The sequence below is a fragment of the Bombus vosnesenskii genome, unplaced genomic scaffold (genome assembly GCF_011952255.1).
Source record: "Bombus vosnesenskii isolate JDL3184/JDL3185 unplaced genomic scaffold, Bvos_JDL3184-5_v1.1 scf7180000013304, whole genome shotgun sequence".
Lineage (NCBI taxonomy): Eukaryota > Metazoa > Arthropoda > Insecta > Hymenoptera > Apidae > Bombus > Bombus vosnesenskii.
The window spans coordinates 148868-161495 of NW_022882953.1; the positions used below are offsets into that span (position 1 = coordinate 148868).

General features: G+C 38.8%; 1 protein-coding gene and 1 long non-coding RNA gene across 3 annotated transcripts in view; both read right to left on the minus strand.

Moving 5' to 3' along the window:
* LOC117234346 (ankyrin repeat and SAM domain-containing protein 1A-like) overlaps positions 1-12628 on the minus strand; it is a 76551-nt gene that overhangs the window by 51627 nt on the left and 12296 nt on the right. For both annotated transcript variants that reach the window (XM_033495452.1, XM_033495453.1), the window contains 6 exons: positions 12320-12400; positions 11693-11849; positions 10637-10782; positions 10216-10338; positions 2246-2472; positions 1317-1533 (listed from right to left, as the gene is read on the minus strand). In XM_033495452.1, coding sequence (XP_033351343.1) covers positions 1317-1533; positions 2246-2472; positions 10216-10338; positions 10637-10782; positions 11693-11849; positions 12320-12400 — 951 coding nt within the window. The remainder of the gene's footprint in view (positions 1-1316; positions 1534-2245; positions 2473-10215; positions 10339-10636; positions 10783-11692; positions 11850-12319; positions 12401-12628) is intronic.
* On the minus strand, positions 7082-9873 carry LOC117234348. Its single transcript, XR_004493504.1, has 2 exons — positions 8121-9873; positions 7082-7472 (listed from the first exon to the last, which is right to left on the minus strand). It is a non-coding gene; the product is annotated as an uncharacterized LOC117234348 (long non-coding RNA).

Here is a 12628-nt window from a genome sequence, read left to right on the forward strand (position 1 = left end):
ATCGCCTGCCTACATCAGGAAAATTAAACCAAGCCAAGCGGTGCTTAACGCGCTGGGGCTACACGCGGCCGCGCCACCTCCTCCAACCTCTTCTCCTCCACCTCTACTTTCAGCTTCCCTTTTCGGTCCGAGAACCTTTCCTCCTCTGCTCTCCTACCCCATCCAACGTCCTCTCTTCCTGACCACCCTCACAACCTAACCCTCTCCTTCCTTTCTCGTATGCCTGTGCTCGGTGCAACCAGCATCGGTACTAAAACGATACCAGCGACGCTGTTAACCATCATCCGAGCACTCGCTGCTCGCCACTCGTTCATTCACTCCGTGTGCCCAGGTCCACGTCTATGCTTTTGTTTACACGACATCTCCTATATTAAAGCAGCCACGGCTATGCGCCCATCTATACTAAATATCTGCCCTTTTTAGAAAATATTACCGGGGCCTCTCCGCTCTTATCCGATGCACCGACGCGATATTCTTTTCTCTCTCCCCGACCAAGATGACGCCGGATGAACACAAATACTCGGGGAACAGGTAGAGCTCAGTAGAATTGTTCTTTTCCTCCGGGTTTTTTTCTTTTTTTTTTTTCTGTTTGTTTGTTGGGTTGTTTCTTTTCTTTTCTAGGCTGCTTTTCCTCGCTGGAAGAGGAGATCGTTGCATGGAACGCAAAATGCGAATAGCGTGTACCGATGCGTTCTTGTCGGAGATGGCGATGGCTCGTCACGATCGAACAAGCCGGTGTTTCGCATCAGTGGAACGGAGCTTGGTTGGTTATTGTTAGTCATCTCTTTTTGTCGGAATGAATATTCGCGAGATAAGTTGCGTTTGTTTGTCGTTTTCTTGTTGTAGTTATCTTAAAAATGATAATTTTACGAGCAAGTCTATCGTTGAGTCAAGTGAAGTTGTTCAGTGAAATTCTCGACGTTTTCCTATAGTTCTTATTCGTTTGAAATTGAAACAATTATAAAGTACAATAAAGCATAAAATATTCTATCTAACGATCTGATATAATATAAATCTTGAAAATTACGATATTATCAAGTCTTCTTTAAATCTCCTTATGCACATCTCAATTTCTTCTCTTTACATTCTCCGAACCCGAGAATCGTTTAAATGCCCTTAACTATAAATCAACACGACGACTCGTTCCATTGGCAATGCTTATCGTAGCTTGAAGCGCAGAGCGCAGTAACGCATAACATGTAGAGTCACAAGAAAGTTTTACGATCGTAAAAGGGTCAGGAAAAAAAATGAAACATCGAAAGCGACGACAGGCACGAACCAGTGTGAAAATAGGGGAAAAAAGATTGGATACTCACAAAGACATAACGGAAGTGCCGGAAACGCGACGATCGTCGTCTCGAGGCTTATGATAGAACTGCCATTGAGTGGGCGATGTCCCTTCCGCCGGAGAAAGATCATCCCCTGGGCGAACGTTTTCGTAAGGGCTACCCAATGAATCGTTTCCCTGGACCGGAATGGGTGGCAAGTTCTCGCTGTCTGCGTCGCTTTCCACACCAGAGGAAGACCTGTGCCCTGTTCCCAAAGTTTCATCAGTGAATTTCATTCATTTTACAGTACGCTTTAGTTAAAACTTTATGAGTTACAGAAACAATTTACTAATGAGTCAAAATGACCCAACTAATCTTTGTTATACGCTAACAAATCATTTTCGTATAATATCTAATTTTATATCGTATAATAGCCAAGAGTCCTTATATCAAATTGACAAATATGTATCTAATACGGACCACTTGAATCATTTCGTCCAATTCATCGTAATTTGTCCAACCTATATTCGCATCCTTTTACGTCGCCAATATTTACAATACAATTTCGCTATCAATACGCAATTAAGAACCATCGCTTTAATCATTAACCAAACACAACGCGAATTACCGCTTAACAAACAATCGTCGATCAACGATACAAAATCAAACTGGAATCGCGGATATTGCAAACAGAACAATATCAAACTTTCATCAGAGGATCATCGTTAACAAGATTTAACGTGCTATCGCGTTAAATCTTGTCACGCGAAGTTCGATCATGCAAATATTTTGAAAATCGACGGGAACAGGCTTATCGGAGCCAGTTTATCGCTGCCTACTTGTAAGCAATGATTGACAACGGCAAGAAAAAGCGCTTTTTTTCTCCCGAGACATGTCTCGTTAATTGCACAGCTCGTTTACTCGGGATGTCGCGTCGAGGCGGGAGAAAAAAAACCAGCGTCGCAGCGGATACGCACTTTTTATCACCGCGGTGATGTCCTGAGTGACGTGTGGTGGGAACTGTCCCAGAAGATCGAGCACCGTGTTCTGTCGCGAGTCCCGGATGCCCAGGTCTACACCTCGGTCCAGGAGCGCTCGCACGACTTCCATTTTGCCGCACAGCGCCGCCTCGTGCATCGCGGTCCCAGCGGACGTCCTCGTGTTTACGTCCACGCCTGCTGCCAGCAACACTTCCACCACAGCTCTAAAACCAACATTTAAGTACTTTTCTTTTATTTCTAGGCTCAATTACAGTCTGTTTTTGTAAAACAATCAAATTGGTAGATGACTGTTTTCTTGGAATAAAATATGAAAAAAATGATCAAAGTTTGTGAGCATTGTAGATAAATGTAATTGTATAACATGATATAAGACTGGATATAACGTATTTATATCCCCTCCATAAGTCACGAGATATTCAAATAAATGATAAAATAATACTGTGCATCACTAATTTGCATCAACCCTTGGAAAACCTAATTGAATTAATCTAATTCTATTTCGATGTTCGTTTCCATCGAATGAATCAATACGTGTACCACAAATGTGACATTTACTTTCATATAAATGAATCGACTCTATCTTATTTCAACAAATTCTCCAGAAATATTATCGATCTCTTCATCCATTAATCATACACGAGCCAATGGCACGCTCCTCCATAAACGTCATTCCGTTAGTAGCTTAAATCTTTCACGCAGAACCTCCCCTAAAATTAACAAACCAAATTAGTAGAAGCTATCCTCGAATTCCCTTTAGCCGCGAATATATCATCGGCCGTTGAAATTTGCTGAAGCGGCACCGGATGGAAACCGGTGATCGAGGAGCGGTTCTCGAGGGCAGAGAGAGGATCCGTGGCTCCGCGGATCACCGGTGTCAGCTGAAAGTGGCCCGCTTGCACGCATTTCCCATTTCGACGCGATACCAGCAGCAGCATGTAGCACGAAACCCAGATTTCGTTTTGTATCTGTCGGCTGGTGTGCACCGACTGCAGTGACCGCAGCCATCCGTCGCATATAGGATTCGTGGCTGGGAATCGGATTCACGTGCACCTATGTTGTTATTACCGTGCCATAGGGGTATTTGTATACTGGCTTACCAAGAGCACCGATATTGAATCCGATAATAGACATTACTCCCAGCCCCCGGAATCCATCCCTCGTCCCTTCCACACCGAAAACCTCCCCCTGGTTGTGTTTCTCTTTCGCCTACACACGTCCTCTCCCTTTTGGTCCCGCTATGGGCTCTGGCTCTGTCTATCGCCGCCCACGCATCCAACAGATCCACCAAATATCGCGGCGGGGCGCGTGAAACGCGTGCGTGAACGCAATCATCGCAGTGTGCATCGAGTACACAAGCGAATCCTGGCCTACGTTCCGACGTGACCGGCTAGCTACGTGTGTACACTTTGGTCTTGCGCGCGTACACAACGCCGGGAACGAGCGTACACGATCGAGTTCCGCACATCGGGATACCGTAGTTTCGCGCCTGTCCAAACAGTCAAAATGCCGGTACACACACCCGAAGACCCGGTATGCTGTTTGACCGTGGAGATTGTTCACCGGAGACCAGCCAGATTTTCCAACCTAATCAGCGCGACGAGATCCGATCGAATCGCGTGAAACTTTATTCGGGGTACTGACACGGGAACGTGGCTGTAGAGCTAGCTGGTTCTTCTCAGTCAGATGGATTTCGTTTGAGCGATGAATTTGGTATTTGGGGTTAACTACTATTGTAGATTAGGTAGTTTTTAGACTTTAATTCGATAAATAGAGTGTTCTCGCAAGTTAATATTCTTGGTATTTTATGTAGGTGATAGAATAAAGGGGAAGAATAAGAAATAAAGCGACAAAGTGGTTGAAAAGAAAAAGTACAATATTATATTACATATAATATAATAAAGTACGATACTTCGATATCACTTGGAAATTGAAAGAATATTTTATGTCGCGTAGCGTAAGATAACAGATCCATTCGTCCGTTAATGGGACTTGCAGCAACTAACTCGACCAGTCATTGTAGACATCGATTAATAACTAATAACGGTGTCGCAGGTTACTTAAATTCAAGCAACGTGACCAATCTGCACGAGACTTAGCAACATTGTCATAAAATGACTTTTCAACTAAAATACTTTTATTTAAATTATGTATAGCAAAATTATTTTTTCTTTTTTTTTAATATTTAGCATGGAAAATTAAAACAAATGAAATATTATTTTCGCTGGTATGATAAATTTACACTCAGCTTCTCTTACATACAGGGTGCATAATTGTGTATGAATAAATATTCAAAACGTGGATATCAAAAGCGGGAAAAGAAACATTTATCTAATGGTAGCCAGGGCGACGTCACGTCTACCTAGTGACAGCTGATGACCGCTCGCGCCAGCGAAGTCACGCATACGTGACAACGTTAAAATGTTAAATAGTGGAATATACTTGAACACGGTGTCTCGTTGACACACGATCGCGGCACTTGGAGTGCGTGAATAGTCGCGTGAACACCACGCGTGTACGTACACACGAACACTCGTTGTGAAACTGTACAGCGCGTGCGACTCGCGAGCGCGTGCCACGCGCGCTGTATACACTATGCTGTATTTATCACGCGGCTGTATTCCACTATGGCAAGTGCGATCAGAAACAGAATATCAAGGGACGTGTGAACAACGAATATTGCTTGGTTTTGACAAACTGTTTACGTGAATGAGATTTCGTAGGGAAACTTTCGGAACAAAGTAAAATAGACGATAGAAAGAAGATGTTGGAATTTTCAAGATATATCGTGTTCATTTCTTCCTATTATTTTTTATTTTTGAGAAATATGCGTCATACGGTTTCAATAATTGGTAGTATGCTAGTATATGGTATCGATTAATTATCTTTTTAAGTTTTGAAGAAGAAAATTAATACAGTTATAACTTTAGTTACAAATTAATATATTCTTCCTTCTATTAATGTTAAAATTAATGGAATTCCAATAGCCTTATGACGCAGTCAACAGAAGTTTATCGATTGCAGTGTTCCAAACAAAAATTCCTATTATTCCATAGTTACGAAGGAGATCAACATTTCGTATAAACTGATCATTTCATGTAAAATATAAGCTGATCATTTAACATATATTTTATAGTTCGTTCATCTGACGTATTTAATCAGAAACGATATCACTGTAGCTGGTAATATTCTGTGAACATGTTAAAGTAATTATATAATAACATGTTGTACAAAAAGTTAAATTTCCACAAACAACCTCGTTATAAGTCTATAAAATTTCTCATAACTTTGACTAATCTGATAAGTAATTCTATCGTTAAGTCCAAGTGATTTCACTAATTTAAATAAGACCTTAAAATTAATATACAGAATAATATATATCTTTAGAAACCTGTCACGTGCTTTCCATGAAAATAAGGCCAATAAAGTTCGTCTAACGAATCATTCGATATATACATATTTCGGTTTCGATATCGCGGAATCTGCATGGACAACAGGAGTCGAGAATGGCCAGAGGGGCACAGATTGAGCGGTTTCCACCAGAGAATGAGGGAAAGGGTAGAAAAGAGGAGGATGGCGCATCGCTAGCGACGGAAAATGCATTCATCGGACTGTGTATCGCGACGCGATCGCATTATAAGCGGCTAGCGCCAGTTAAAGCGATTACCGGCAGCAAGGCTGCATAGAAAAACCGACGTTATACCCGATTACAATATGACTGCCGTTTCGCGGCGATTCACGATCGGCGAACGAACGATTTTCGATCGAGCCACGCGTGCACCCGTACCCAGCCGTTCCATCCTACGCTCGTCCAACAACGTCGATTATTTTAAAGGCTTACCAGCCGGATTATGGACGTGACGCCGCTATGTTAAATGAGAATGAATTGGCCGAGCAAAGCGTTAAATACCATTCCCTTCCCCGCTCTTGCAGTCCTCTGTTTCCCGATGCTGGAAACGAACGACGCAACAATGGTTCTTTGGGTGTTTGAGGGGGTTGAAGACGTAGGTGTATTTTGAAACGATTTAAAGAAATTGTAGAGAGAAGTCGTGTTGATTGTAAGAGGTTTCGCTGTGACTGCTTTAAGCCGGTGATACATATTGAGAAGTAAAACTCTAGAAAGTAAAATTGTGGATGAAGGATGGAAAGGGGTAGAAAGGTGTTTCAACTTTCTAGTTCAATATGAAATAAACCAGATGATTAAATAATTAGAAATGAAGTGACTCGTGTCAAGATACCTGTAAAATATGATACATAATTTCTGAAATACACAGTATTATTTAAGAACTATAATATTATTCTTCGCTTCAAATCAAAAACCTTTTTACCCCAAATGTATCTGAACGCAATATTAAAAATACGTAAATATTCAGAGAAATATGTAAAAAAAAAAAAAAAATAACGTTCACACTTCAATTTTTTTGTAATTTTTTACCGATTACTACCATGTCAATTTTACACAAATATTTCCCTTGATACCTCCACCAAACGTTATTTACAACTGCTTGGATATTTTAAATCAACGAACGGTTCGCCGACAGACTGGAAATAATAAACCAGGTGCATCGCATCCAGCTCTTCGAAATATAACGCGGAATATAACAAGAAAAAAAAACTATATAAATTTATATATATATATACTATAAATGAATGTATATGGTTAAACACGTGCAAATAGCCAGAATTCGAAGAATTGTTTCGAGCCTGTGCCGAAATTCATTTTCGTTATTTAATTGTACAGCATCGGTGTAACCGATTATCCGGTTAATCTTGCATCATCCGATTGAACGATTCGATTAATCAAATAACGAAGGCTCGTGCTTACAATATCGTTTATTTAACTCAACATTTTTGCCGTGCGAAGCAACAATCACCAATTATTTGTGTAAATGCTAGTAAATCGATCGGACGTTGGCACGGGAAGCTCTCTCGTCGAATATTTCGGCCACTATTTTTCTTTATAGCGGCCGCCATTGTACGCCATTGCGAAATATAACGCGAATCCTCCGGTCTCGTTCGCGGAACCACGTTTCACCGTCACACGCCATCCCCTATCGCTTATTTTTGACATCCCTCTCTCTTTCTCTCGCTCCAATAAATCGCTCGCTGTCACACAATTTACGGTTTCGAAATTCACGCTTTGTCAAAAATACCTGTCCCATGTGTACCCTTTCGAAATTTGCTCTGGAAATGCCAACACATGGGACTGCAAAGTGAAGGAGAGAGACAGTAGTATTTATGGAAAATTGGTCGTATAAGGGAATATTTGATATTGTTTTCTTTCCTTTTTTCCTATCTCACGTGCAGTAAAATTGAAACACAATTTTTTCGTTTTTAATATCGCTCTGAATATACGCGTCTATTCGTTTTTCTTTTTTTTGTATATAACAAATACGTTTAATTCTTTGCGAATCGAGTCGAATATATTTTACCTCGATTAATCTGTATTATTAAAAGCGAATAATAATTTGTTTATTATATTGTTTAATCATTTGCTTTTCTTATTGTTATAATCAATGACCTATTTGTATTAACATCACAATTGACCCATGTTATATCAGAAACAGATACCAATTTGTTTATCATATTGCCCGATAATTTGTTTCTCATATTATGTTTATGTATAATGTTTTTCCACAGTCCACGTATAATAATTTTCCAACCCATGCAAAAAAAGCATCACTATATTACTCGCACATATAATTTTAACGCTCAGACTCGTAATAACAAATCCTACTATATCACACTCAAACGATTTTATCACCTAAACTTATACATTCTTGTAAATTTCACATTACTCCTATATACTATATTACGCCTAAAAAGTGATCAAAACATCTAAATTTCCACTTACATACTAAATCACGCACCAATTACTATCCATCAACGTTCTCTCTCATTGTTCATCGTGCGAGCGCTATGAAGCCACGATATATCCCTTCAAAAGGGAACAACGCGTGAGTGTTGGTGCGGTTATCGAAGCGTCAGAACACCTTGGCGCATAAAGGGGCATTAAACATACCGCGATCGAGTCGGTCCGGAGGGGGAGAGGCGAGCAATCGCGGTTCAGCCGCGCAAACGTCGAACGATCTAGGTCGATACGTTTCGAAGGTAATGATTAATACGATCCTCGTAATCGAGAGGGCGGTCAGCAACGCTCACGGACAGGCAGAGTGCTATCGGTCTCCGCGAATGTATTCGATCGGAGATTCGCTCGAACGAGGAACGAGAGACCGATCGGTAGGGTGGTAATATAGGACGTGTGTAACCAGGAGAGGGTTGCGACGGATCATGGCAGTTGGAGGACGTACATACATATCGTATTCGACGGGATTACGCAACGCGGTGCTCTCTGATTGGCTCTAATGGGCAACGCTGCAAATGGCTCGACATCGTTATGGTTAGCTGAAACGAGTCCATTGTTGTTCCTAGATACAATGCAAGGGCTACATTACTCGGTAATTAGCGCGAACGATTTCAGGGGAAAAGCGTTCTCGCGAATGGAATTCTAGAAGGTGGAACGTTACGTTTCAGAGTTGGAAGAAACGGCGTGATCATACTAGGAGGAAGTCTTTAGTCGATTTCTTCTCCGCTAATGTTACACTTTCACAAGTTTTGTTGGTTATTTTGAGCCTTTTTTTAGTTCTTGGAGTTGAGAGATGCATTGGTTCGTTCTTCATTGGTGAGTACATTTCGAGAAATATTATAAAAATTGTTTGAAGAATATAAAAATTCGTAAATAGAGAGTTTCGTAAGGAACATGAGTGATTATAATATTATGGATCGATTTGTATGAAAACTTCCGATTAAGAACTGTGTTTCGTTCATATCGAGTAGTTTGGGTCGATACTTAATGACCTGCGAAATATTTGATAACTGTTTTAGATAAATTGATCATATAATAGGAGCGATGACATATTCGCAATTACCAGATACGTGTTCCAATTTCAGATATGTCCATTGTTTCCATCAAAATAAACTTAATTTATTGGAGATACTTTAACAAGATTAATCACAGACAACTAGTTACGACCAATTTATACGATATTATCTAGAACATACAATCAGTATTTTCTAAAAATAATGACTTTGATATTAATAAACTATAAAACTAATAAAAAATAATAATTAATTGACGATAATAGTCGTCTATCCCAAGGTATACACACAGTGGTTAAAAAGTTTATGATGTTTTGTCGCTCATATAGTATTGTCTAAAGTAGAAACGTGTACGAACGATTACAACTGAGAGTTCTTTCTTTGGATGTCATACATCAGGCGCAAATTAATCGTGCGATGCGTGTACGCGTTCAGAAACTGAACATGTGCACGAGGTCCGGCAGGGTTCCACGAATCATGAATAATCTAGTAACGATCCTGATCTGCAATGCAATATAAAATAGATTTCATGGACAGCGGCTGTCCACGCTTGCACTCACGCTTGCTACCCTCGCATGTTGATCAAACGTCGTGCGACGATCATCGACTCAGCTTGATTAAATAAAGAGAGCATGTTACTTTTGAACGATTCTGTTTAGTTATTGGATGAGTTACCATTCACAGGTCAACTTGAGACTGGCAACATCAAATAGAATTTTAGCTGATGTTTTTATAAAATAAACGCAACAATTCCAATGATGAGATATAGTGTGAAGTTTTTAATAGGAACAAATACCTATATTGAATTTTTCTTCCTTTTTTAATAATTTATACTTTTCTATATATTATGTATATTTTCTATACGCATATGTATTCTACGTACATATTCTTTTCTTTCAATTATTCTATTCCATATACGTTATTTATGTTTCGTATTATTACACTGCTCAAAACTATTAGGGAATCATTATAAAGAAATTGAATTGGAATTTATTTATGAAAATTATGTAATTTCAGCAAATATCATGACTATAGGAAACATAAAAAGATACATGTTCACAAAGACTCACCTATGGCCATTTCGCGAGGCTAGATGCAGCGGGGTGTGAGGAAAAATCACCGATGAGGAAGAATTCCGAAGGGGCACGATCAGCTCTGGATACGTACTAACGAGCAATTGCACGGTTTCCAATCTATAAAAGATAATTAATTTTACAGAAGAAGCACAAAGCCAATTAGCAGCGTCATCGATTATTCATTCGGGACGATCGATAATATGCGAGCAGTTTCTGAAAACCAGTTCCAAAACTGCTCGATTTTGAAGCGAACTACCATTTGATAGAGTCAAAATTACAAAGCAACTTCTAACATAGACAAAAATACAAAATAAGTGGAAAGAATACATGGAAATAAAAATAAAGGGAACAAAAATATGTGCAGATAAAAGAAGAGAAGGGGAAAAAGGAGGAAAAAATCGTACGTGCAATTTACCTGCCATATTGCGCGGCGAGATCCAGCGCGGATTCTCCCCGGCTGTTGCGGATGCTGGGGTCGCATCCGTATTGCAACAGCTGTGCCACCACTTCCGTGTGCCCATACTGTGCAGCACAGTGCAACGCCGTCTCGTTGTCCTTCGTCTGCGATCATACAAAGCCGGTATTTCGAGTTAACGGATACACTTTGTTTCGATTGCTGGCATTAGAACGTTCCAACTCAAAACAGCACGGTTACGTGAAATTACTGACGAACAGAAGGAAAGGTAGATCTATTTGTATTGGAACGAGCGATCAGATTTTTATCGGACAAAACGAAGCTTCACACAGATATTAGATTGCATACGATTTCGTGATCGGTATGAATGGAATTAATATGCTATTAGAAATTTATTATTTCGGAAAGTACAAGAATCTGTTTGATACGTTTAAAAAGCGTTTTTTGAAATAAATAGCGAAACAGTAGTAAAATATCAGTGTAATAAGAAAGAAATTATATTTCTGGTAAAATGGGGAAATAAATTCCCTGCAATTCTCAGATACAGTAAAGTAAACAAGTAACTGAGACCATGTGGGTGAATTTAAAGCATGATGTATGTAAATTCAAACTATAATTTCGTTATACTGCGAAGAAATGGTTAATCAAAATTACTTTATAAAACACACGAACAAGTGATTTTTGCTACAAAATTTTTCAGTATATTCAAATAAAAGAAAATTTCGTTTCGCAGAACTAACGTCAAAGGCTTATTCAAGGAATTCAAAATGTCTCGGGAACGCACAGAATTTCTGCGCTATTCACTGAACAACGAACGAAAATTAATTTCTAAAAGAAACTACATAAATTCCGCAGTTGAATACTTCAATAAAAGAGACATAAAATTCCATCCTCTTCCGTGATCGATATAACATAAACCAATAATTTACCTATATCATATATTATAATAATACCATAGTATTATAATTCATACGAAATAAGATATCGTAGCATGATTGCCGAATGAAATTAGATAAAAAAAATTAAAAGAAATAGCAGAAGAATAAATTTACTGACCGTAAGATTTACTTTAGGTACCGAGGGTCCTTGGGTAAGAATTAACCGCACGATTTCAGCGTCGCCCGCCCAAGCTGCCAAATGAAGCGGCGAAGAGCCTTTAGCGTCGACGACGTTAGTGGAAGCCTCATATTGGAGCAATAATTTTACCACCTCCCTAAAGATAAAAGCGTTTCCCCGAATTATCGTTAGAATGTATGTGACATCGATTAATTGCCGATCGAAAGGAGTATTAATTAGAAACACGAGCTAACACAACATATAAGTATGTATATAATTATATACGTATGTGTAAATTATACCCGTATATTATCAGTCAAAAGTTTGGAATCATGTATAATAAGTTCCAGAAACTCAAAAAAATGTTTTAAATGTTATCTTACAATTCTTCTATTTTGGAAAATAATTTGGTAAAAACTGTTATTAAGCAAAAGATATTACGTATTAATATTTTGTAAAATTACTTTTGAATTGATAATGAAATTAGTAGATGATTCAATGTAGACACAATTGGAGAAGTTACTTCAAATTTTTAGTCGATATTGTATGTCGATGGAATTTTCATGAAATTAATTTTAATTTTAATTTTGCCAAATCAAATTTTTTTGAAACATTATTGAAACATACTTGTGTCCGTTCAAAGCTGCATGGTGAAGAGCAGAATATCCACTGGCGTCTTGCACGTTAGCCCCCGGACCCCGTCGTAAACTGTAAATAAATGAAACAGTTTTGTTATGAAACGTAGTAATTTCTTTGCTTTACGCAACGTAACAGTTTATAATGATTTCGAATTGACATATATAAATTAGAAAAACATTGACGTTGAATAATTTGATATTATTATCAACGTTATTAATAATATGTTCTTATCGACTCACAGGAAGTTGTGACAGATACGTAATGATTCATTATTAAAAGATTATACAGTCATTCAGA